The sequence below is a fragment of the Mirounga angustirostris genome, unplaced genomic scaffold (genome assembly GCF_029215605.1).
Source record: "Mirounga angustirostris isolate CCGP_5_RB_7025 unplaced genomic scaffold, mMirAng1.0.hap1 SCAF_16, whole genome shotgun sequence".
Classification (NCBI taxonomy): Eukaryota; Metazoa; Chordata; class Mammalia; order Carnivora; family Phocidae; genus Mirounga; species Mirounga angustirostris.
In genome coordinates this window covers 1,737,954-1,764,548 of record NW_026991724.1, presented here as the reverse complement: position 1 = coordinate 1,764,548, position 26,595 = coordinate 1,737,954, and the positions used below count along the sequence as shown (strand labels likewise).

General features: G+C 60.3%; 1 protein-coding gene across 4 annotated transcripts in view; it reads right to left on the bottom strand.

Moving 5' to 3' along the window:
- Window positions 1-20,027, bottom strand: part of SLC7A5 (solute carrier family 7 member 5) — a 33,351-nt gene extending 13,324 nt beyond the window's left edge. For 3 of the 4 annotated variants that reach the window (XM_064581498.1, XM_064581499.1, XM_064581500.1), the window contains exons 1-2: window positions 19,453-20,027; window positions 5,985-6,110 (exon numbers count right to left, since the gene is read on the bottom strand). In XM_064581498.1, the coding sequence (XP_064437568.1) occupies window positions 5,985-6,110; window positions 19,453-19,978 (652 nt within the window). In that variant the 5' untranslated portion in view covers window positions 19,979-20,027. The remainder of the gene's footprint in view (window positions 1-5,984; window positions 6,111-19,452) is intronic. The other variant, XM_045890599.3, reaches the window with a different exon arrangement.
- Window positions 20,028-26,595: the final 6,568 nt, after the last annotated feature.

Here is a 26,595-nt window from a genome sequence, read left to right as displayed (position 1 = left end):
CCCCCCAAGAGCAGGCCAGAGAATGACGGCGACAGACAGACACGCCGCAGGTCCTCCCATGGGCTCCAACAGTGGGGGCGTGGGCACCCTGGGATCCCACAGTTTAACGGGGTCCCGTGCCACCACCCCTTCTCTGGGGCTTCTCTGCACACCGCACTGCTGCCCAGAGGGAAGGCAGCATGCCGGCTGAGGCCGGGTCCTGGCCGTCGGCTCGCCCGCGGTGCACGCGAGTCCCCGGAGCCCCCGGACCTTCACGTCTGCCTCTACCAGCCCGAACACGCAGCCCTCCTAGAAGGGCTGCTGGGAATGTGAACGCCAACACACAGCCGGAAGCTGGGCCCGCCTCCCGCCCACGGGGACCCCTTGGGGGCCGGGGTAATTGGGGTGGAAAGCTCCAAGGCCCAGGGAGTGCTGTCAGGGAAAGCCAGCCCGAATCCCCAGGTCACACAGACAGCCATAGGAACCAGCAGCTCTGTGCACACGGGGACAGGCACGGTCCTTCCTCCCACCGGGTGAATGTGGCAGCCCTCCGGCTTCTGACCTGGGAGGACCAGGGCTCCCCCCACACCCGCGTCCCCTGAGACCTGGCCTCTGCGTGGCGGGGGAAAGCTGGGCAGATGCTCACCAGCGCTTCTCCAGGGCCTCGGGAGCCTGTCAACACCACATCTGGGGCTGGGCCGCAGGGAATCCCAGAACCTTCGGGCTGGCAGGCCCCCCCCCCCCCCCCCGTGCTTTCCCACAGGCAGAGCAGCCCTGGGGCACCCCTCCTGGGCTGGGGACACTGTGAGAAAGTCAGCCCCAAACTGGGGAACATCCACCAGCCTGGAAGCTCTTCTGCTTCTCGTCCCACTTTATCCTTCTGGGCTTCCATGGGATGGTCATTTACATCACGAGATGGGAAGAGGGTCTCCCCAGGAACTCCTATTAATCTGGAACCTCTGAATGTGACCTGGTTTGACGACGGAATGGAGGTGAGGATCTCATGGTGAGATCACGGATTAGGGTGGGCCCTGAACCCACGAGGGCCCTTGGAAGACACAGAGACACGGAAAGGGGCCACTCGGCCAGCTACAAGCCCAGGGACCAACAAGCCCAGGGACCGCCGGAAGCTGGAACAGACAAGGAGGGATGCCCCACGAATTTCAGAGGGACTACAGCCCTGAGTTTGGACTTTTGTTCCCCAGAACCATGAGGGGACGACGGGACACCGTCTGCAGACAGACCAACGGGACTCACTCCGTCTGCACCAGATGCCCTGGTCTCCACTCTGTGCCTCAGGGACGTGGCTGGGATAAGTTGTGGCCTTGGATCCTGCTTTGCAATCAGTGGCCAAGCAAACAGTGTTTGGCCTCAGGCTCCTGCTCTGTAAGATGGGCTGTCACGTGTGGGGCCACCGGGCCTCCGTGCTCTTGAGTCCCACCTGGTGAGGGAGCTCCGCGTGACCGGTGCCCTTAACGGGCCTGGGCAGAAAGCACCGCGATGGGTGTCCTGCTTCACCCAGAGACCAGCGTCCTGGGAGGGCACGCATCCTGCAGCTGGCTCATCGGGCTCCTCTTCCGCATTTCCCCGCCCTGGAGGGACGTGCCCGACACGTGGTGCCTGTCCTGCCTCTGCCTGATGTCTGGGAACGGTGATGGGGCAAGAATCTGGGTGTGGGCAGGCTGACGGGAGGTCGGGGCTTGTTCACCGGGCCAGTGTCTGTCCCTGGGACCCTCTGTCTTTTAGACCCCCGGAGGAGCGGGCCCCTCGGCCTCAAGATCTGCCTTAAACCTCAAATCCCAGTTGCAAAGGGACCTCTCCCCACTGAGCAGGCTGGGAGAGACCCCTGAGAACCAACTGTGCCCAGCACAGGGCTCTGTGGCTGCCACGGCCCAGGGCCCAGGCGGGCTGAGGGCCTCAGTGGGAGAGCCCGACTTCGCCGACTTTGACTTCATGCCGGAGAGCAGCACCAGCAAAGCGCGTGATTCCAAAGCTGTTAGGATCCTGGAGGCTGAGTTAGTGCAGAGGTGTGCAGGCCCAAGGAAAAGGCCTCAACTAAAAATTATCAAAGAAAAGGAGCGCCTGGGTGGCTCAGCCTGTCGAGGGCTGACTCGTGGTTTTGGCTCAGGTCATGATCTCAGGGTCGTGGGATGGAGCCCCATGTCAGGCACTTCGCTCAGTGCGGGGTCTGCTGGAAATCTTCCCTCTGCCCCTCCCCCACTCACATTTCCTCTTTCTCTCAAATAAATCTTCAAAAAAAATTTATCAAAGAACATCCACAGGAAAAACAACCAAGCCTGCCTCGATGGCACCTTCAGTACAAGTCTTCCCACAGGGCAGGCCCTGCCCTGCCCCCGGCCCCTTCCCTGCTCCTGGGACCCAGGTGACCAGAGTGGAGAACCAAACCCCAGCCCTGCACAGCCCCCCGGTGCAGTGCCCTGCGGTCCCAGCAGGACCCCGAGCCCCTCTGAAATGGGCCCTGAAGTCCTGTCAGGGGAGGCCTGCAAGGGCTCGCCCCTTCCTGTCCGGGCTGTCTCCCATGTGTCCCCCATTCCGAGATACCCCGTCATGTTGGGACAGTGCCCAGACGTACGAGATAATCAACACCGGGTTCAGGAGCCTCCACGTGCCGTGCAGACCACACCCATGTCTCTCAGCATTTTGGGGCCAACATCTCGGCAGCGGGCTGAGTTTGTGTGAGCTGCTGCAAGCCTGGGGTGTAGGGGCAGGGGGCTGGGGGGCAGGACTGCTTGGTGCATGGAGACCTAGCCGCCACGACCTCCCTTGGCAGAGGATATCCTGCTCAGACTCGGCGTGGGAGGGAGGAGGCGCTCTATGGGCCCTTTACACCTGGACACCCGGGCAGTCCACGCTGTAACCGCTCTCCCGCTGGTGCTGCAGCCCGAGCAAAACCACACGGGTCCACACGGGTCCCACTGTGTGTCCTCCGGGACCGACCTGGGCAGAGGGACGCACCTTCTGCACCCCACTCCCATCTCTGGTCTGAGGAACGCCCGCCTGGCTTTGGGAACGGGCTGGCCTTAGGGCCATGGCCCCCGTGGGGCGTCCCACATAAGGGGTCCACAGACCAAAAGGGTAAAAGCAGGTGGCAAGCATGAGCCCCCAAGTGCCCTCCACCCACCCAGTCTGCCTGCTTCTCTGCTTTGTGCCACCGGACCCGAAATGCTGACCTGAGCTCTGTCTCCCCTCCTGAAAATGCTGGGAGCAAATCCAGACACCTCGCATGGCGCCAGGCCCCACGGATGCCCTCCCACCCACAGCCACAGGGCAGCTGAGCAGCTCCCACACCAAGATCCCAGCCTGGGGCCGTGCAGAGCCGTCCCTTTGTCCCCTTAACTCTGTGCCTTCATCCAGCTGCACCCCCCCCCCCCCGCCCTCAGTCCTGGTCTGCGCTGGCGCCCCGTCTGCCTGTCTACAATTCTCCTGTTCATGTGCTGTCTGGTGTTCCCACCCCACAGCCGAGCCCTGGCCAGCAGGGCCAAGTCCCTGTCGGGGCTCAGCAGCCAGTCACACTCAGGGCCTCAGAAGGTTCCAGTGAAGGAGAGTGGGAAGAGCAAGGGTGGACTGCTCACGGGTCTCGAGGGAATGAGCCCAGCAGAGGCCTGGTGGCCGACCAATGGCCAGCTGAACTCAAACCCCCTCTGTAGCCCTCGGGCCCCCGTGGGTGCTTGGTGGGCTGGGGAGGAAGACCGGCCACTCAGAGCCCGGGGGAGCAGGGCACCCGGGGTCTGTGCCATGATGCCTGGCTGGGGGACAGCCTGGCTGGGGGACAGTCTGAGCACCATCGAGCCAAGCCCCGGCCCCAAGGATCCGGGCCCTCCCGCCTGCCATCAGCATGGGGACCCAGGGCGACGGGCAGGCTGCCCGAGGGAAGAAGAGTCAGACTACGGACTCCGTGGGAGGAGAAAGGCGTCAATTTTGCAACCATATGTCCCCCAGAAGGGAAGGCATTCATCTGGGAACAACACAACCGTCTTGAAGAAAACCAGGAGGCAGAATTCTGCAGACGCCACACTGTATCCCGAGTTCAGAAAAGAACTGCTTTGGGGCAAGGGGGGTGTGGGGGGGCGCGGGGGGGGGAATGTTTCCTACAGCAACAACATCACAAACACATTAGGTATCCGAGCCGAACAAAAGCTCTTTGCTATCCAACTGAATTTGTTTTTACAAAAGTCAGGTCACCCCCTCCACATTCCTCATCTGTCTGTAGCTAATCAGACCGGCCCAGCAAATACCTTCACGAGCGGATCTTCTATCAAATGACACACTTCTGGCTGCACAAAGTCTGGTCCGCCGGGTCCCGCCCAGCCGACTGCTCCACGAGGCTGCACAGGGAAGCCCCGACCAGGGTCCTCAAGACTCGAGGACTAAGGCAGATGATGAAGTCCTGTCTTCAAGGAGGTGCTAGACCCTGGAGCCCCGGGAAGGCTCTCGGAGTGCAGTGGGAGCCCCGGGAGCAGCAGCCCCGCACACACTCAGGGCCGACCGGCCCCTCCCAGCCCTGCCTGGTCAGCGCACCCGCGGCTGGGTGGGGGTTAAGGATTTCCTGGCTGATCTGACACATGCTCCCAGGATGACGTCCGGCTCCCTTTCGTGCCCCAGAAAGCGGTCTGGAAATCAGGTGGGATTTCCCCCTCGATGCGGCTGCTGATCGTAGCTCGTGGGTGCTGGGGTCTCATTAGGTCCCAGAACCACGCTAGGAACCTTCACACACGTGAATGTGTTCAATAAAGACGGTCTGCCCACATTATCTGGGTTCTCACTTCCACGTTACTAGGCTGGTGTAGACCAGCATGTGGGCTTCTCTCTAGCCCCAGAGAGGGCCCATGTGCACCCAATTCTCCCAAATCATGAACCCCCCCCGCACGGGCCCACGGCCTGCGGATGCTGAGTTCCTATGATGCGTGGGGCCCTGTGTGGCCATTAGGGGAAGGGCGCATGAGAGCCCAGGAACTGAAGGAACGGATTTCTGGGTATCACGGGCAGAAGCCCGGAGGACACGGCAGATATGGGGCCATCACAGGCTTTCCACCCACTCGATTCGTGGCTAGGCAGCACGTGAAGAGGGTGGGCTAGGATGAAGACGCCCACAGAGGCCCACGGAGTGCCCTGCTGGAGAAGACTGCACACGAGGGGCACGCAGCCCTGTGCTGGCATGCGATCTTGGACGACGCGGATCTAACCCCAATCCCGGCTCTCCTGCTGCGGAGCTGGGGGCACGAGTGCTGCCCTCCCGCACCCCAGGGCTCTGAGAGGACTCGGTCGTGGACAGAGGCCAACACAGAGGCTACGGGGCACGTGGCTGTGCGCCCTCTTGGTGACCCTCTCTGAAGGGGCCCTCAGAAGCTGCCCTGCGCCAGCCCCTGGGGGACCGCTGGTCTGTGAGAGCCAAGCAGATCCCACCCCCCCAGGAGAAACGCGTACTTCCCTTCCCAGCACCGAGAGGACGCACTGCCACCAAGCGCCACGCCGTGGGTGACCCACACGGATAAGACGAAGTGGCAGACCACAGTGGGAGGGGTTGGCATGGCAAGATGCTAGGGCTGGTGGGGGGCTCCTACATCCTCCCTGGGGGCGGCCACCCTCCATCGAACAGGCACTTGAGATGTGGGCCCCCATGTGCGCGATCTGCCTCGGTAACGGTTCCATCCCACCTCGAGTTCCGTGTGCCGGGCGCAGCCCCGAGGTCCCTCTGCGAACTGCCATGTCCCCATCCTACCCCCGCCCTCACGTGTGGGTAGGAGAGTGGGGTTTGAGGGGACGGCTTGGGCCATTTCTCCCCATCACTCGGGATTTAACTTTGCCGTTCAGTCTCTGTAACGTCAGTGCCTCTTGCCAGCCAGCGTGACCGGCTCAAAGGAAACCGTGCATGCTGGCACGGCAGACCTTCGGGCCGGGGCATTCAGGGCCAGGGACCACTCCCACCACAGGCAAGGCAGGGCCTCGAAGGACAACTGGCGGGGGCGCCCGGAGCTTGCACTCACCCTTCCCGATCTGGATGAAGCCGAGCAGAATGATCAAGGCCAGCGCCAGGAGCTTGGCGGCGGCGAAGGCGTCCTGGACCCGGGTGGCGGCCTTCACGCTGTAGCAGTTCACGGCCGTGAGCAGCACTGCGGAGAGAGGGCAGCAGTGAGTCGCGCGGGACAGGCGGCCCCGGCGGACAGGGGCAGCCCCAGAGAGGGGAGCCCAGCCCCTCTGGCGGCTCACACCTTCTGGGCCTTGTTCTGACTGACAGCTCTCCAGGCTCAAGGTCAGAGGCTGAGAAGCACACTTCTCGACTCTCAAAAACCTACAATCCCACACACCCCTAGGCTATCATAAAGATTTTTAAAAAAGATTTTTATTTATTTGAGAGAGAGCGCGAGAGGGAACACGAGCAGGGGGAGTGGCAGGCAGAGGGAGAGGGAGAAGCAGGCTTCTCGCCAAGCAGGGAGCCAGACATGGGACTCGATGCCAGGACCCTGGGATCATGACCTGAGCTGAAGGCTGAGCCACCCAGGTGCCCTCTCATAAAGAACTTTTTTTTTTTTTTTAATATTTTATTTATTTATTTGACAGAGAGAGTGAGAGAGCACAAGCAGGGGGAACAGTTGAGAGAGAGGGAGAAGCAGGTTCCCCGCCAAGCAGGGAGCCTGATGCTGGGCTCGATCCCAGGACCCTGGGACCATGACCTGAGCCGAAGGCAGACGCTTAACCATCTGAGCCACCCAGGCGCCCCCATAAAGAACTTTTAATGAATGAATTTCAACCTCCTGCCAGACTCTGACCACAGCCCTGCCCCGCCCTGCCCACGCCCCACCTGAGGCCTATCCTCAGAGAGCAGGTTACAAATACAAATGCACCTTTGCCACCGGAAGGAGTCTGTGCTCACCTGTGTGCACCCCTCCCCATTTCAGCCTAATTCAGGTGCCCACACAGCCCACCTAACTTCCCGAAGGTGGGAAACTCTTTTTGCAGAGAGAACCTTCTGGAATCCCACAGAGGAAACAGGTAAGTGAGGTACTGTTAGCATGAATCCACGTGACAAGCCAAGTGATGGGACCACGGGGGGCAATTCTGACACGTGAGATGGGGACTGAAGGCGAGGCCAAGTCCAAGGAGGGGGCGTCAGCCAGAGGTGACACTCAGCTGGGCCCAGCTGGGGGCTTTAATAGTGTACGTTGAAAACTGGAAGTCACACCAATCATAGCTGGTCCCGACCTGGAAGGCGGGGGACGTGGGGCTGGGCGGAGGGGGGCACAGGTGGGCCCCCAGGCCAGGCTCCACAAACGCGCCCGGACGCACACAAGCAGGCCCTGCCTGGCTTCCCGGGAGACCCCTGGCCCTGACCCGAGCTGGAAGCATCCGTGTGGTGACATAGTGGGTGTGCAGGAGGCGATGAAACTTTAATGTTCACTGACTGGCTGACGAGTAAACAAACGCTTTAGTATTCTCCATGGGGTTTTTAAAAAAGTTTCAAAACAAAATACAATCCTCAGTAAGCAAATGCGTTCCTCAGGGACCCACTGGCTGTTACCGCACCCACTTACAACGAAGCAAAACTACATTAAAACGAAGGCAACAGATCCTCAGCGCTCAGACCTTCCAGTCCACTGCTCCTCCGTCGTGTGTGCTCTCGGCCGCCGCCAGGGTGAGCTGGCCAGGCTGCGGCTCGGCTCTGCGCACGGCGCCCTCCCGGAGGCTCGCGCGACCAGCTGCCCGGCAGCACCCACAGCAGGGAATCCGCAAGGGCACAGAGCGGGGCCCTCCTTTCTCGGGGGCTGGTCCTCCGACTTTAACCCGCAGGACCTGGACCTGGGAAGGGCCTCTGCACGAGCCCTCCACACCGGCTGCTTCTCCATGGGCTGCAGTTAAGGTAAGAAACGCTGGAAAGGTCTCACACCTTTTCTCTTTTCGACACAGAACTAACCCAGGACTGGCAGACCCCAAGGGGGGCTTCTTCCCCAGCTAAAGTCAATCAGTGAAATTTTACAATTTGAGCAGTAAGGCCCCAAAAAATAAATCTGCACTAATGAACTGGATAAGACCTGGCAGTTCGGGCGCCTGGGTGGCTCAGTCGGTTAAGCGAGTGCCTTCGGCTCAGGTCATGATCCTGGAGTCCCGGGATCGAGTCCCGCATCGGGCTCCCTGCTCGGCAGGGAGTCTGCTTCTCCCTCTGACCCTCCCCCCTCTCATGTGCTCTCTCTCATTCTCTCTCTCAAATAAATAAATAAAATCTTAAAAAGAAAGAAACGCTGGAAAGGTCTCACACCTTTTCTCTTTTCGACACAGAACTAACCCAGGACTGGCAGACCCCAAGGGGGGCTTCTTCCCCAGCTAAAGTCAATCAGTGAAATTTTACAATTTGAGCCGTAAGGCCCAAAAAAATAAATCTGCACTAATGAACTGGATAAGACCTGGCAGTTCGGGCGCCTGGGTGGCTCAGTTGGTTAAGCGACTGCCTTCGGCTCAGGTCATGGTCCTGGAGTCCCGGGATCGAGTCCCACGTCGGGCTCCCTGCTCAGCGGGGAGTCTGCTTCTCCCTCTGACCCTCCCCCGTCTCATGCTCTCTCTATCTCATTCTCTCTCTCAAATAAATAAATAAAATCTTAAAAAAAAAAAAGACCTGGCAGTTCAGGTAGAAGAAAAACCTGAACTCTTCCAGCCCGCTGCACCCTGCCACCTGCTTATCACTCCAGGAAATTAACTGACACCCTAGTAGCGCCCCGCCCCCACGGCCATGTTCCTCACTGCTTAGAGCCCCGGCTGATGCAAGGACAGGCCAAGATTGTGCTCCACACTGAAAGTTCAGATCGAAAACTGCTCTCAAAGTCGTGACTTGTAGCTGCCACTCCGGAGTTGAAATGCTCAGGGGCTCCCTGCGCTGGGTGGGGCAGCAAAGAGCAGTGGCCTTTGGGCCTGGCATGGACCCCAGCCCAGTCCCTTGGGGCTCCTAGGCTGTCTGCCCCTGCACCTGCCAGGCTACATAGTAAAATGAGCTGCGGAGAGGAGGTGGGGCTCCAGACACAGTGTCCACACCACAGGGCTGAAGGAGGAGCTGAGCCTGGCCGGGAAAGGCTCAAATGTGCATGGGGCAGACAGCCCCGGGGACCTTCAGTGTGGCCCCGGGGAGTGGGCACATGCTCAGTCCAGGCCCTCAGAGTCAACGGGGAGATGGCTGTCCTGTATCAGCCACGTCAGCGATGCCATTCCCCGCACAGAAAAGAAAACAGAGGCTCAGAGTGGCCCCCTGCCCCAAGATGGTAGGGGCAGACCCCAGACTGAGACCCAGGTCTCTGGGGTCTATCTGGCAGCCCCACGGTAATCACAGTGGAGGGCAGGGAGGGGAGAAGTAGCGGGATTCCCTTGTCCTAGGCTTCCAGGGGAATGCTTTCAGTCCACTGCTCATCGATCCCACCGGCCACATGGCTGGGATCCGGGATGGAAGGGCCTTGGAGGGCAAGCCCACGCTCAGGGCCTGTTCCTTCCTGCCACCGGATCCCAGGGAGCCTGTGCACAGCAAGAGGGCGGCGCCGAGGTTTCCTGGGACAGCCTCACATTTCCTTATGGGGTGAGCGTGACGGTCATGGGGGCACAAATGCCTCTGGCCCCCCTCACCAGGCCCAAGTGGCTAGCACTCTGTAGGCAGATGCACTTTTGGCAGGAGGCCGGCCCACTGCATCACTCCCCCCATCCGTGTCCCAGGGAGGCAGGGCGGGTGGGGGAGGTGTGGCCCGGCCGCACTGGGAGGCGGCTCTTCCCCGCCCACGGGACACCCTGCTCAATGTGGCTTCTGGCAGGCTGGTCTCCTGGCAGAGGCGTGCGGGCACGGCTCCGGACACCGGAACAGCCGAACCGCCGCCTCTGCTCCGCCTGCTCCTCTGGGGTCTTCCTATACCCTCCCCACTTCGCAGAGGACAATTCAGGCTCCAGCAAGGGGAGCAGGCTTGCCCGGAGCTCCCAGCTCATGGTCGGTCCTGCTGCGGTGCCCACTAATGCTGTGCTGGTCTTAGCGGTCACGGGGGCAGGACAGGGGCCCAGAGTGCCTCCTCTTCCACGCCGCTGCCCCTCCGTCGGGAACACGAGGCGCACAGCCTGCCCGGCCCAGGCCTGACCCGCTGCTCCCGCTAGCGCATCTTGAGCCCTTCAGGGCTCTCTCTTCACACCGACGCGGCTCTAGGTCACGTCCACAGTAACCAGGTCATGGTCAGACAAGGCCGGCTGCAGGCGGGAGGGGAAGGGATCTGCTCACAGGACAAAGGGGACCTTGTAACATCCATTTCTTTTATACAAAGAATTGAAATACCTGATGAAACTTTAATGTTCACTGACTGGCTGACGAGTAAACAAACGCTTTAGTATTCTCCATGGGGTTTTTAAAAAAGTTTCAAAACAAAATACAATCCTCAGTAAGCAAATGCGTTCCTCAGGGACCCACTGGCTTCTGCCCTTCACGAAAGCAGCTGGTCGTGCATCTCAGGGCCTTTTGCCTGTAGCTCCGGCACCTTGACCGGACGCCTTCAGAAGGGGGGCTGCCGCCGCGGGTCTGATGGGGACACTGGGGTCCGGGGTGTAAGGAGAGAAGGTGCTGAGGGTTATGGGGTGGTCCCTACGGACTCGCAGCCCTCCAGGGCCTGTCACACGAGCAGGCCGGCCGACGGGGCAGAGGTGCCCGGGAAGGCTCCCCACACCGGCACCCCCAGATAGGCAAGGCTGTGCTCGCGCATGCCGACAGCGGGGGCCAGGAAGGTAAGCCAGCTCTGGGCTGCCTGAGCACCGCCAGGAGCAGGCTGGGACCGGCGGCCGGTCCCGCACACTGGGAGCTCGTCCTTCAGGTCTGTCTGTCCCATCCTCGTCCTGCTACGACCCAGGCCACATCACACCCAGCTCAACCTCAGCAAAGGAGCCAGGGTCTCGGGGGCTCCCTCTGCACCTTGATGGTGGGTAGTGCTGCCCAGTGAGGGAAGGACGACCCCACAGCCTCACGGGACACCTGGTCACAGGGAGAGCCTGGCTGCGAGCTCCAGCCCCGGCCCCAGGCTGACTGAGTAGGGGACTTGCGTTGAGATTCCTGCCTACAGACCCAGGGCTGCACGTCCCCAGAGGGCCACTCGGCCCTGGGCGCCGGCCCCGTCCAACCTGTTATTCTCAGGCTCCCCTCAGGGAGCACTCTGGGACGCTCCCCGACCCTGAGCGTGGGGTATCCTTGGGGAGTTGCCATCGGTGGGGCTTGACGTGACCCGGGACACCCCGCATGCTCTCTGCTTCCCCATCCCATGTGGGGCCCCCATGCTGCGGACGTCACAGAGGCATGGGGGTGGGGAGCACAGAAGGTGCCCCGAGCGGGGGGGACGTACTCCCCACTAGCACACAGGTCACCAGCCTCCTCCTGGCAGTGGCCTCTGTCTCTGGGAAGGTGGTTATCTGAGCAGGACTCAAACGCTCCCTCCCCAGCCTGGCCCCACCTGACCTCTCATCCCTCAATGCCGCCAGGGACCCCAATCGCCCACCACAGCCCCGACTTCTGCTAGACAGCAGCCTCGTGTTAAATGTACTCATTCGGCTGTTTCACCCAGAGGAGGGCAGTTGAAACTCAAGGGCAGCCTGTTTTCATTTAAAAACACCAAAACAAAAAAAAATTTTAAAGATAAAAGTAAGTAAAAAAATAAACAAACACACCCAAACAAAACACAAAAAACACATCAACTGAGGGTAAAATGCTGACGGGCGTAGCCGACGCAGTAACCCGGGCTGTGCTCTCTCACGACTGTGTGGACGCCAGTACCAAGGTCAGCAAGGATCTTGCAGAAGTGTGTGAGTGAGCACTTGATGTGGGCTCAGACTCACTCTGTCGTTCGGTGCCCTCGGCGCACCCCGGTGGCAGGCCGACCCCACCCCCTCGCTGACTTGAGGTCAAACACACCAGGGGAAGGTCACGAGTAAGCCCAAGAGAACCACCCAAAACCACAGCATCTGGGTCCTGGCTGGCACCTACTGATGAGGAAATCAGTCCAATGCCGCCCCCCCAGGGGGCCGCAATGACGGAGCCCACCTCGTCCCTGGCCCAAGGCTCTGCAGGAACTGTCCACCCCCAGAGATGGAAGGGCCCCAGGGTCAGAGCCCCCTCGAATCTCACTGCCTGAGTCCCACCTAGGAGCCACAGGCGGGCTCCTCAAACGGGTCTCTCTAAAGAAGGTGCTTTCTGCATACGGTTTTCAGGCCCTGGACGCCAAGGGCCAACTTCCGACAGGGCGCCAGGCTGCTCCGCAGGCTCCTGTCCTGCCTTCGCCTTACTTATCCCAACCCACCCAGCACACACAGGGGCCCAGAGCTTCGTGGGGGCTCATTTATCAGCACCTGCCCCCCTGGCCCCCGGAGGTGCACATGTCCTCCGGGCTCACCGCGAGCCCCCCTCTCAACAGGCAGCCTGGCGGCCCTGATCACCTGGGCCTCCCCCACCAAGCACTTCTTCGTGTCCTGCCTTAACTTTGTCGGCCCTCCCAGAGACAGATAGGATCTCACACTCCCGGACGCCAGAGGCCCCTGAGGGCCTCTTGGGACAGTTGGTGGGGCCCCATCCCAGAGCTTCTGATTGGCAGGCCTGGATGGGGCCGAGAGTCTGCATTCCTAACTCTCCCCAGGGACGCCAGGGCTGAGGGCCCAGAGATCCCACTTGGAGAACCGGAGGGCGATTTCACCTTTGCTAGGCTCCAAGAAAAGGAATGCGCATGACCCCAAACCACGTGACAAGGCCGACTCCCCTCTGGAACGTGCTAGAACACAGAGCCACAGTTCAGGTCTAGAGCTCTGCTCCAGACCCGCCCAGGGCAGGGAGCTGTTCTGACAGGGCCCAAGGCTGCCTCAGCCAAGGGGCCACTGGCAGCTTGTGGAGAGGCCAATGTGACCTCCCCATGCAAGTGGGACACTGGCTCTCAAGCAGTAGCCCCCCCCGCCCGCCCCCATCTTGTCCATTCACTGCTTCTCTGTGTAAAGAAATTACCAACAGGCCAGTGTCCCATTTTCAAATTCCCCATGACCACCCCTGGAACATGCATCTCCACATTTCTTCCCATTTTTAACCTGACCCCGGGGTTCATCAGGTGTCAGGAATGGGACCGGCACGTTCGTGACAGAACACACCAGCAAGGGGCAGATTTAGTCAGCTCAGAGAGCTGCCAGCCCCCCCGGGGCCTGGGGCGGGCAGGAGACCCCCCCAGAGAGCGGCATCTCGCTTTACTGGGCTTTCCTGAGGCACAGTCCTGGAGAACAGGGAGGTCCCCAGGGGCCACCTGCCCCAAGAACAGCCAGGACAACCTGGAGGGAACCCTCCCTCGGCTCTGAAGTGACCCCCGAGTGCCGACATACTGTGTGACGCTGGGCAGGTTGCTCAGTGTGTCTGGTCTCCGCACGGCTGCTGGGGGTGGGGGTGAAGGAGCATGCGAACTCGCTGCCCAGCAGCCCACCAATCGGTCACTGCCAACTGTGAAGATCTGCTCAGGACAGACCAGGCTGTTGCTCAGGAGGCTCGGTGCCCTGGGGGTCTCCCTTGTGGCCTGGAAACCCCCAGTCCATCCCCCCTGCTCCTCCAGTCATTTTACTGAAGAAGAAAATGGAGGGAAACCTGCTGTAGTCACAGGCCGAGAGGACGGGGGGCATCTAGCCTCATCTGATGGTTGGGTAAATGGAGCTCAGAGAGGTTGTCCGGCTGCTGAAAGTCACACAGCCCAGGGAGCAGGGAGAGGACACTCAGGTCTCCCAAGTCCCACTCCTGTGCTCTGGAGCTTTGGGGCTTCGACCCTGGCTCCCCCACCCCACACTGTGCCCCCATCTTGCTAGTTCTGGGGAGCCTGGGCATCAATCCCCCCAACCAGGTGATTCTAAAGCCTACCGATGGGGCAAATCCCCCAGGGACCCACCCCCCACGTGCACACGTGTGACGCCCGTGTACTGAGCACCGTCCAAAGGGAGGGGCTGGGTGAGTGGGGGGATGCTGGCCTGTGTAGGTTTAGGCCTGAGTCTGAAGCAGGCTGTCCCTCTGGCGTCTGCCGCTCTCTGGACAGAGGGTTCTTGTGCAGGCCATGCAGGGACCGTGCCCAGGACAGGGCCAGCCAAGGGCATCCTGGGAGGGTGCCCCCACGGTGTGCCCCCCACTAGGCAACAGGGCCTGACCGGAGCTAGAGAGCGTGCCCACGCACGTCTCCCTCCTCCCAGGTAAGGCTGCCCCAGGATGGGGCCCAGTCTGTGCCCCAGCCCTGACACGTCAGCACGGGGTCTTCACAGGGGCTGCAGGCTGCTGAACCTCAGTGAGGTCTCCCACCCTGGAGGACAACCGGGGCTCACAAGCCCTCTCCTTTTGTGTCCCGGAAACAGCTCACCGCCAGGGACCGCCTTCCCCGACGACCAGAGGACACTCTCCAGTGACCAGGTCGGACAAAGGTCCTCAAACGCCCTCTGTGCCTTGGCAGTGATGACCCCACTGATCCACCGGAACAAAATGCTCCTTAAGCAGACTGTGCTTTGGCCTCCCTTCCTCCCCAGACCCCTGGCCCTGGTCCCCCTCAGGGCGAGCCAGCAGACGGCCTCCATGTGGGGGGAGACCTGTTCTGCCTGGGACCCACCAGCCATCGCCCCCCCCACATCCATCCCAGGTCCTTGGGTCCTCTCCCTTAGCTCTGGGGTGTCTAAGATGATTGCAGGAGACACCCCCTACCCCGGGCCCGTAACACGAGGGTGCCCAGATTAGACATGGCTCCAGCCAGGCCCTGTCTCCACGCACTGCTGCACCCGGGAGGGCCACAGCTCCTGGTCCCCAGCTCATCCACTGTTCCCCCAACCAGGCACAAGTGCTCTGTCGTGTTCAATTTCCAGACAGTCCCTCTTGTCATCTGTCCCTGCAGTGAGGAGACGACTGACTCATATACCCTCTGCAGGCATGACCTACACAACCCTGCCCTGCTCTGAGACACAGGCCCAGAGAAGCTAAGCACCCAGTCCCAGGTCACACAGCCCAAGGGACTCACAGAAGTTGGGGGACAGGGACAGGGCCTGGGCCAGTGTCCCCACAGGCCTTCTGCAACAGCCCTAGATAACTCAGGCAGGACATGAATGTGTCTGTGCTGAGTGCTGAATCCCGTGCCAGCCCTAGGCAGCTCACACGGACATGGGCAAAGCACGAGGCTGGCCACAAGGTCACAGTGAGCTTCAGGCCCACGTTTCCCTGCAGTGGCCTCAGTTCTATATTGGCCACGTTTTGAGTAACTCACAGACCATCGCGGACAATCAGCTGGGCCTCAGCAGCGACAGACGTCAGCCAGCCACCAAGGTCAGGGCAACTGAGAGCAGGATCGGGTTGCAGGTACCATGCTCCAAGGGCCCAGATGGGAAGGTGGTGCCAATTCCTCACATAGCGGAAGGGCTGCACGTGGCCCCGAAAATGCCCCTGCAGGGAGACAGGTCTGCCTGGACAGGCATGCGGGGGAAAAGATGCCTCCCATGCTCTGAGCCTTCCTATGGCACACGGGTCCTGGAGGGCCTGCTGGGACGGCGCAGCGTAGTCCTGTCAGCGGCATAAAGCCCAGCGGTGGGGACAAGTGCGCTCTGGGCAGCGCCCTAGGCCAGCGATCCAGAGAGGGCCCAGGAAGGTCACGCCCACTGGGGGGTGCAGAATCAGGCAGCCCCTGGTTCCCAGCACCCCCAGGCTGTGGGACACAGAAGGTGGACGGGGACTAGAGACGCACGTGGGCACGGGAAGGGGGCGCATGCTGGGGGGCAGCTGGGGGCCTACCCCACCCCAGAAGCTCTCTGCAAGGTAAAGATCTGGATGGGAAGAAGAAGGAAAAATGAAAGGTTCCCTAGCCAGCTGTGCATATGGCGGGGGTCAGGGACCCCAGTCAGGGGGACAAGCACTCCCCAAAGAGTCCGGGATGGGACAAACCTCAGATCCCCACGTCTCCTTACCCTGGCTGACCAGACGCCTGGACCTGGTGACCGACATCACCCCAGGACCCTGACATCTGCCATTCCCTCCCAAGATGCGGCCATGTGTCCCCACACACGCGAGGGCAAAAGATGGTTCGGCACGGGCAGTGGGCTCTCAGCCCACCACTGCCTCAGTTTCCCAACAAGAGGGATGACAACAATGGTTTCAGAGGCTGGGCAGGAGCATGTGAGGAGAGGCGTGAGTCTGAGCGCACGGCAGCCAGGAGACGCCAGATCCATTTCTGACCCCCTTGGGGGGCAGGGGTGTGAGAACCCCATGACTATGCACACTTTGGAGTTAATACGCCTGAAACACATTTCTGGGCAGAGTCTGCACATTCCATTGGATTATCAAAGGGGTCCGTGACCCAGGGAGAAAAGGGTTAGAAATGCCCACCCAGCATCTCCTGCTTCCTTGAGGTCATGCGCTGTTGTGAAGGACCCCACGGGGCTGAGCTCCAGTCCCGTGACTCGGCGTGACTTGCTCCGGGGGCTGGAGCATGTTCACGTCTGGCTGGGAAAGTCAGATTTCAGTGCTAATGACTGGGCTGTCGTCTGCACTGAGCTCACGGCTTGTGACTCTGTGGTCGCCAGCAACTTGGAAATACCCAGAAGCCTTTGCCTCGTGCAGAGACGGGCCCAGCCCTGGCAGCTCACAGGTGTTCAGACACCCTGAACCAGGCGATACAGCGGACACATCGTGTAGGCACCTCACACGCCCAGGAGTGGTCACCACCTGGAGCTGATGGAGAAGAGCCGGTCAACTAGAAGACTGGGGGGTACAGCCATGGCCTCCCCTCCCCCTCTGGTCATCACCCCAACTGACTTAGCCTCACATCGGCTAGCCCTGACCCACAGCCAGCCAAGCCCGTTCCTGATCTGTGCCCCTCACCTACGGGACGGGACGGCCAATCTCCTGCCCCCGGGGTGGGAAGGGGCTGCTTCCTGTGGGACAGGCACGTCGCGGCTCAGACCCCAGCCTGAGAGGGAGACAGCAGCATTCACCTCTGGCTCTTCCTGCCTTCTCTCGTAAGGCTGGTCTCACGCCAGATCCCACATGGCCATCAGGACTTACAGAGCGAGTTTCTCTCGCCTTTACGTGCCCGGAGAAACCCCAGAGCCACACTAGACAAGGGCCCCATAGTGGTCGTTTTGGTCAGACCTGTAAGAAAAAGGCTTTATTCCCATATATATTACCGGCAGGACCATACTAAGCACCAAAGGCGACCTGTTTCAGAACAGCCTTTCTTAGGAAGCAGAAACTGTGGTGGATTATGTCCAGGGCACTGAAAAGACCAACCAGCAAAACTGAGAACTTTGCTCAAGCACCCACGACACACCACTGGAAGGAGCGGGCCACCGGGCCCTCCCAAGGGGCGCTGCGGAGCCGGGGGCTGCAGGGATGGGCTCGAGTCGGAGTGCAGAACAGAGCACCTTTCCTCTTCTTGGGGAGAAATTCTAGAACCCAGCCATTGTGGGATACCTGGAGGGCACTCAAACTGTCTGTGGCTCTTCACGGCCTTCTCAGATGCCCCCGCAAGGGCGGGCCTGCCTCCCTGGAAACCCATAACCGTTCTCCATGCTCAGTTCAGAGCAGCCTGCGCTGGGCAGCTCTGACTTCTGGGAGCCTGGGACCAGCCCTTGTCCCTTTCCAGACAGTGAGGCTCTAGACTAGTGCTCCTCCTGGCAGACAGGGAGTCCTTTTCTGTAACTGAAAATCCTCTTCCTCTCAGACAAAGCCACCCACACCCAGGCACACGTAACACACTCCCAAGGAGGTTCAGGGAAGAAGAGCCACAAAGGCTGATCAGCACATGGAAAACATCACCCCCACTCACAACTCACACTGGCAGGGCGCCTTCAACACCCCTCCTGGCCAGGCCCAGCAGTGCCACAGGGCCGTGGGGCAGGTGGTGGGCCCACCGCAGTCCCTCTGCAATCTATCTACTTAAACCTGAAAGTTTAAAAAGGTACTTACTTCTAAAGACTAGAGAGAGAACAGGCCTTTAAAGACATTATCTGGGCGCCCGCGTGGCTCAGTTGGTTGAACATCTGCCTTCGGCTTGGGTTATGGTCTCAAGAGTCCTGGGATCGAGCCCCACATGGACTCTGCTCAGCGGGGAGCCTGCTTCTCCCTCTCCCTCTGCCCCTACCCCTGCTTGTGCACGCGCTCTCTCGCACAAATATATAAATAGTCTTAAAAAAAAGAAAAAGACATTATCTGTTTCACTACATAGTGGGCCCAAACATTAAATCATAAGATTATACGATTATTATAATTGTATCATAAAAAGTCCTTTTGCCTTTAGAGGGGCTTTTCCTTTCTCAGACCAGTGTGTCGTCCCATAAAACCCTCATGTCAAAGCCCCACCAGAAACCACAGGTCTTCCTGTCCTCAAGCAGATCGACCTCCTACATTTGGGCAAATTTTTTTTTTTTTTTTTTTTTTTAAGCTGAGATCCACATCCTGAGACCGCCCCAAAAAAGGCAAATAATGCTCCTTCACGGGCGTAGCTGCTCTGTTCGGGGTGTCGGGAACGCGTGTGATGTCAGGCGGCCAAGCGGAGCTGCCCTGGGTTTTGCCTTCCGGACTCACCATTTTATGAAACGTGCCTGTCCCCACACTACAGTGTGGCTCGTGCAGGCAACTTGGTCCGCACACTCCATAATCCCCACAGCACCGGCAGGGCACTGCCGATCAGAAGCCACTCCCCGAGTCCCCGAGTTTCGAGGCCAGGACCCCAACCCTGAACGCAGCCCTGCTGGCTCCGGACCTATGTGCACTATTAACATCCAGGCCAATCCTCACATCAGGTGGCAGCTCTGAAAACAGGACGCTTCCATCCTGCGAGGCTGCTTAGAAGTTGGCCAAGGGGTAGGTGTAAGAAGTGCCAACGGCCAAAAGAAGAGAAGAAAATCACATGATGTCTGGTACAAACGACTTTCTTCTGAAATCCCACCAGAAAACTCTTCTGGCAAAGCACTCAGTTCACCAGGACTGTGTCCCCCAGCCTAACGCAGAGCATGCCCATTGTCCGGAAGAGGACCGGGGCTGTTTCCCAGCACGACTTGGGATCCCCGAAACCCACCCTCCACCCCCAACACACACGCACTTAATCCGCAGCCAAGCACCCCCTGTAAGTACTCCTGACGCCGCAGCGCCGAGGGGCACCACAGGATCCTGTCACTACTGGTTTCGTGTGAGCCAGCCTCCGCCGGTTCCGGGAGCAGAAATGAATGAATGTTTTTCTCCGCAACCGCAATTCCTGTCCGAGCAGCGGGCACTGGGAACCTCAGACAGGAAACGCGCTTTTCAGACGCTGTAGGGACGCTCAGCGCACGAACGGACGAGGCGAGGAAGCGGGACCCCCCCGCCCTCCCCGAGCGCAGGGCAGGGGCCCCGCTGACTCAGCGCCCACTCCCAGGACGAGGCGGCCGCGAAGGAGCGAGGCTCGCGGGGGCGGTGCCCGCCCCCGCCCGCGGCTCGGTACTCACGCACGCAGAGGCAGGCCACGAGCTTGGCGGCCTCCTCGGGCACCGGGCAGCTGGGGAAGAGCGGCTTGAGCAGGTAGGTGGCGAAGACGAGCGCCACGATGTACTGCGAGGAGGGCCGGATGATGAGCAGCTCGATCCAGAGCTTGAGGAAGGCGGGCAGCGAGCCGTACACCTCGAGCATGTAGGCGTAGTCGCCCCCCGACTTGGTGATGGTGGTCCCCAGCTCCGCGTAGCAGAGCGCGCCCACGATGGAGAAGACCCCGCACACGGCCCACACCACGAGCGCCAGTCCGGGCGAGCCCGCCTCCTTGAGCACGCCGGTGGGCGTCACGAAGATGCCCGAGCCAATGATGGTGCCCACGATGATGGCCACACCGTTGAAGAGCGTGATGCTCCGCTGCAGGGTCACGCCCTCCGCGCCCTCCGCGCGCCGCGTCGCCAGCATGCGCTCCCGCGCCTGCCGCTCCTCCTCCTCGGCCGCCGCGGGGGCCGCGGACACGCGCCGCTTCGGGCCGGAGCCCGCCATGCCGCCGCCGCCGCCGCCGCCGCCGCCGCCGCCGGCCGCACCGCGCCACGCGCCGCCCGCTCCCCGCCCGCCCCCCGCGCGCCCCCGCGCGCCCCGGCTCCCCGCGCGGCTGCCGGCCGCTGCGTCAGGCCGCGCCGCCGGCTTTATACGCGCCTCAGGCCCCGCCCCGGCCCCGCCCCGCGCCGCCGCCGCCCCGCCCCTCGGCGGCGCCCCGCCCCGTCCGGCTCCGCGCCGCGCCGGCCAGCACCTGCTCGGGCCGCCGCCCGCCCCCGCGGCCCGGGCCCGCGACGGCGGCTGGGAGCTGCGGAGCCCGCCCGCCTGGCCAGGGCCCGGTGGGGGCGCCGGGCGGGGGTGATCCCCACCCCCCCACCTGGCCTGCTCCTCCTGCCCACCTGGGAGCTGTCCAGCTTGGGCCTGGGCTACCGAGTCCCGCTCTGAGGCCACGTGCTGAGTCCCTGTCTGGGCCCCACGGGGACTCTCCACGGCAAAGAGCAGAGTTCGGGGCACAGCTCTAGAAGCGGCGACCTACACTTGGGGAAACCACGAATCTGCATAGGCTCACTTATACTGACTTCATGGGGGATGCCTGGAAGGAGCCCCCTGAGGACCCTGCCCCCAAATCCAGCAGGAGCTGAAAAGAAGGCCATCTCAGGATGGATCACGGTTTCTCAAGGGAGGCGATCATGTGGCAGCGTTCTAAGGCGAGGTCCCAAGCACCCCACCTGCACTCACACAGCAGAGGCACCTGCAAGGGCGTGTCCCCGGGGGCTGGCACTGCCCTGGACTCCAGGCACCTGACCGGGCGGGCGTCCTCCAACAACAAAAGAGCCGATCAATAATCACACGTGGAACCGTAATGAGCCAGCGGGTGCTGCCGAGACCTGGAATGCCTGGCGGGAGGAGAGAGACCGGTCTAGTTTAGCTTTCCCGGGATGAGGATTAAAGAGGGAGGCAGAGGGCCCCGCACGTGCACAGGGCCGTGCACAGGGGACTGGAGTGCAGGGCTCCTGAGAAGATGCGGGAGACCCTCCTGAGCTGGGTTCTAACACCCCGGGAGGGCTTTCAAGATGCCCGGGGATCCCGGGGTCCCACTGTTACGCAGCACCGTCGATTGGTTTTCATCTGATCATGTCCTCAATTTCCTCTTGCAAGTCTGCTCTGGACATATTTGTATCTCAGGGTTCTCTGTGGCAAGTTGAACGGTCTTAAAAAATACCCAATATCCGACTCTAAAATATCAGCAAAGAGTGCCATCTACTGGTGGCGTCCTCAAGGAGCTATTTGTCCTACAGATTGAAGGCGGCCGCTCACCGGGCAGCTTTTCAGCGCCAACCACTGCTAGTCTCTAATTTGTTAAAAGCTGTGACCTTTATTTTCACGGGGGCTGGTGGGGAGAATATCTTGAACATTCTTCTACAGAGGGAAAGCTCTCGGGAGTTTCTGCCAAAAGCCTTAAAGGGTTATGCCCTCTACCTAGTTATCCCACTTCTGGGAATGTCTCTAAGGAGGTAAGGAGTGAGCTGTATTTTGCCTACATGGTTGTTTACTATAGCTTTAAAACGTAATGGCCAGTCCTGGAAATAAACCAGAGAGCCGACGGACTTGCTTTGGTAAATGTGGCTGTATCCAGACCGTCGGCGGAATACAGGGGAACCGTGAAACATCAGGATGTGAAAGAGTATTTTCCTGGCACAGTCTAGTCTTGATTTATTGAAGAGGACGATGGGAGGTAACATTCCAAAGCCCCATTTGGCGGACTCTTGATGTGCTCTGGCTAAACGGGGTCTCCCCTTCTATTTTTCCGAGACCTGGGAAACCTGCCATTTTGGAGGAGGGGCGGTTCCTGTTTCTCAGGTAGAGGGTGTAACCAGGCCTCAAGGCCAGTGCCTCTCCTGGGAAGGAACGTTTCCCAGGGCCTCTTGGAACAGGGAGGATTGGCCTTGAAGTGGCGCTGCCCTGGAGGAAAGCGTGCACTGTGCTTCGCCGGGCGAGAGCCATATCTGCTGTGGGGCTTGCAATTCGCGACCCCTCTCAGGCGGCCTCTCTCCCTCTCCTGTTTGCAGCCCCAGAGGTTCTGGGGCCAATCTGGGCAGAAGAGAACCCATCGCAAGCCCCCCAGCCGCCGGAAGATGGGCTGGACGTCGGGCCAGTGTTGTATCCGCTCTGCACACGCTTCTTGCTTTCTGAGCGCAGTCCTGTAATCTCCAGAGCGGCCCTGGGGTTCAGGTTCCTGGCGGCAAGATGCGGGGTGCAGGAAATGGGAAGTGGGGAAGGGCGAGGGAGGGGCATAGGGAGTCTGAGGCACAGACCCGGAGGTGTCAGTGCTGGCCGTGGTGTGGTCGGCAAGGGACCCGAGTTAACAAGACGGGTAACTACGTGAGGTGATGGTGCGAGGTATACTCGCTGTGGGGTCACTCAGCCGCATATACGAACCACGAGTCCTTACGCGCGGTGCGCCTGAAACTAATACAATGTACCCACCGATCCTACCTCCGTAAACCTGGGGGGGACACGGGGGGGGGGATTTCACGCAGCAGTGTAACCCTCAGGCTTCGACTCAGGCTCCTGCGCCTGCCCCTGGCCCCACGTCCTTGGGGCCAGCAGCTCAAGGACCTGGGCAAATCCAGCCCCTCTCTGGGCCTGGGTTTCCCGGGCTCGAAGTGGGGATCATCGCTCCCAGTACAAACGAGTACGGAGAACAGGGTCGTCCCGGAACCACTCCGCCAGCAGTGATCACCAGCAGGGGTGATGGTGTCTATAAAATGGCAAATTTGATGAATTGAACCCCGACATGCTGAGAGCAGCCACACCTTGTGCGCGTGCGAGCGTGTGTGCGTGTTACGTGCGACGTTTTCTTCTTTCTATTTCCCTGTTGTTGCTAAACTTTCCACAGCGAGCATATACTTCTTCCTCGCTCTCAGTCTCTCTAAAGGCCCCATGCCCCAGAGCCCCAAGGTTGAAAGGAAACTCCCCAGGGCACACGCATGAGCGAGCTCTGGGTTCTGGCCCCCTTCCCACACGGAGCCGCCCCGAGCCTGGCTTGCGACTCCTCCCTGGGGAAGCCAGGAGTCTAGGGGAAGTTGCCCTCCTGCTCCCCTGGCTTCGTGTCCGACTGCCGTTTGGGGCACCCTCTGATGTTTTTGGTCTTGGGGAAGAAAAGTGTGGGCCCCTCGCCCGGGGAGAGTTGGGTGGCCCGACAAACCCTCGATCACCAGAAGTGGGTTCGGTGTCTTTCACAAATATTCCAGCAAAGTCATCACCCGGCGAGCTTCACTTAAAGCAAGCCTCCTGTCCCTGAAGGTAAAGAGAACTTGCAAACCATGCACGCAGGCTGATTTTCTGCCTCGCTGACAGACCCTTGGCTCCCAAAGTGAGGAGGGGCTCACTTTGTCTCCAGGGTTTAAAAGGCTTCCTTCCCACCCCGGGGCGTATTCCTGGGCGCCCCCGCTTTGAGCCGCCCCAGGCAACACCTGCCACAATGTTTGCAGCCCAGCCAGTGGCCTGCCTTGGAGAGGAACCTCCAACCGTGTGCCTGGGCGTCACCCTGGGCCTCAGCTGCCACATGGGTAAAAGAGGGGCCGTAGTGTGGGGTAGAACGGAGATAAGGCAGCCGCCCGCCCCCATGGGGCAACCTGCATTACAGCAGAGCCCTGCAAGGGGTGGGAATGAGGTGACCCTTCGTTGGCTCGGCAGGTGAGTCTGTCTGCCACTCCAGGGCTGTGCTTTGAATCGCCCCGCCCGCCGGCGAGGTCCTGTGCCTTTATAGCTGTATCAGATCCTTGCTCTCCTTTTGAACCCCTTCTTTTTCCCAGGAAAGGGCAGACCCGAAAATCCCTCACTGATGTGGAAATTTGCCCCCTGTCTGCCTCTTCCCAGTCCCACGAGAAATATTTGTGTCCTTTTCACAAAGGAAGCTTCCTTTCTTTTCCTGGAAATTTGTTTGTAAAAGCCATGCTTTTGTTGCGCTCAGCTGCTTGTTTTTCCCGTCCGCACACTTGAAAAGGCAGGACGGCCCTCAGCAATATCTGAAATGAAGTTCCGTTCAGGAGCAGACCGCACGTGGAGTGGTTCGCCCGGCCAGGACGTGGAGATGCTGTATGTTATTTAAGTCCTGCAGCAACATCGTGAGGCCCTGTTCGTGGCTGGAGAAATAAGGCCCAGCGCGTTCAGGAGGGGGCTGAGCCCAGCCTCAGCCGCAGGGTGGGCCTCCGACACGGGCAGCCGTGCCAGCCACCCTCTAGCGCCAGACAGACCAGGCTCACGGATCCTTCTAGTTCGTGGAGAGCGTCATTCCCGCTGCTCCTGGAGGCTCCCTGCAGGTCCGTTGCCCTCCGGCAGAATCCTTGCCCACTCTCGGGGAGGAAAGAGCTCCCGACTTCCCTTCACAGAATCCTCTTGGCTCCATTCACATGCTCAGCAAGGCCACCCAACTTTCTCAAGTTCGTAGGCGCGGAGATGGTCACAGTCTTCATGGCTCCGGGTGGGATCCACAGCCCCAGGGAATTTCTGAGTAACAGCAGGGAGGTTAGAGAGATCGTGGGGCTAGGTTTGCATTAAGGGCTCAGCCAAGGGAAAAACAGAAAGTGGTCCTACCACCGGCCACTGGGCTCAGGCCTCCCTGCTCAGCATGGTTCCCAAGCTTGGCCCTGTGGACGCGCTCAGGAGGAGTGCCCGCTCTTGAGGATTACGCAGGAGGCAAGAGCAGGGAACGGGGAGGGAGAGTTCTGGCCCGCCCATCAGCGGAGAGATGGGGAAGAAAAGCGGGGCAGAACCACATGCTGGAATATTAGTCAGCCACCAACATGTGAACTGTGAGAGCATCACGCTCCGTGACAGAAGCCAGGTACGCGGGATAGCATGGTTCCCCGTACGCGGATGTCCAGGGAAGGCAGCATCTAGAGACAGAAGGTACATTCGCGGTTGCAGGGGGAGAGAGCCGGGCGGGGGGGCAGTGACTGCTGATCGCGGGTTCTGTTTGGGGAGACAAAACGTCGTGGAACCAGATAGGGGTGCTGGTTGCACTACAGTGTGAACGTGCTAAACGGCACTGAACTGTCTACATTAAAAGGGCTAACGGTCACTTTTATGTTACGTGGATTTTAACCTCAAGAAAAGAGAAAAGGGTGCCGGCCTGGACTTGGCGGCCCTAGGTTCAAGTGTGGTCTCTACCACTGTGGTTAATGGTGCTCCAGGCAGGGCCCCACTCAGCTTTGGAGACTCAGTTTCTCTTTTATGAAGCGGGGCGGGTGGGAGGAGCCGAGGGTGAAGCACCTCACCAGAAAGGTGATCTTCCAGGACCCACGGGGGACTGGCTCTTGGGGTGCGGGCCTCCAGCCCTGGCTTACTTTCCCAGTGTGGGCTGAGCTGGAATGTGCATCCGAGGAAACATGGGCAGAAGTGGTTCTAGCGCTACCCTCACTGTGTCTTCTGCTGTGGTCACTCGTCCGGGCGTGGTCTCAGTGGCAGGAACGTCTGTGGCAGGCAGCGAATGAGCCTCTGAAAGTGCATTTGTCTTGCTGCCACCATGTGTCTCCCCTCCTGCAATCACTGACCATTCCAGAAGACCCTTTGGACCGGCCAGTGACCAGATAGCCCTGCAGCCAGGTGGTGTCAACGGTCCCACCCATCTCTGGCACAATCATCAAACCATTGACCACCCAAGCCAATCGGGTCTTCCCCCCAAGAGGTCTGGGTTTGGGACTCAGGGCTTCTCCTGGGGGTTTATGCCAAAGGCCTGAGGAACAAGTCAGAACACTGGTTGGACATTTTGGTCCTCATCTGATTTCTTCACGTGGATAATATGCAACCAGTGCTGGGCTCTGTCCTGCACCTCCTTGCACAGGCTTGTTTGGGAGGTGGCCCCCACCTTATTTAACGGATATTAGTTGAATTGTGTCCCCCTAAAACAACAGATAGAAGTCCTACCCCCCCCAGGACCTCAGAACGTGGCCTCATTTGGAAATAAGTGATTGCAGAGGTAACTAGGGAAGATGAGGTCATCCTGCAGCCTGGTGTCCCCATCCCAGTGTGACTGGTGTCCCTACAAGAAGATAGCACATGAAGACCAGACACAGTGACAGTGGAGAATGGCCAAGGACCACGGGTGACACCAGAGGCAGGAAGAGGCAGGACAGGTCCTCTCCAACCGGCTTCGGAGGACACACGGCTCTGATTTTGGACTCTGGGCTCCAGAACGCTGCGAGAATAAACTTCTGGTGTGGAGAGCCCCCAGCGTGTTGTGCTTTGTTGTAATAAGCCCTAAGCCGGTCCTGAGACATTATAGAAAAGGTGGACACCTGTGCCCGGGCCCCTTCTCAGACCTGGCCTGTCGTGTCGGCCTGTCAAGGGCGCAGCTAGAGCTCGCTAACCTGTCTGCGTGACATTCCCCCAGAGTGCCCATCTCGCTGAGCACCCGCGGGTCCCTGTGCACCCAGCTCCGTGGGGGGCCTGGCTCTCCCTGTGGGCACGTCTGAGCCTAGGGGGCCAAAGGCTCCAGCAGCTGGGAGAGCACGTCTGTGCAGAATCATCTTCTGGTGGAAGGAGGGACAGATGGACAGAGGCAGTGCTGTGCCAGGCAGCCTCCATGAGGGGGACCTGCACACACAGACGTGAGCTTG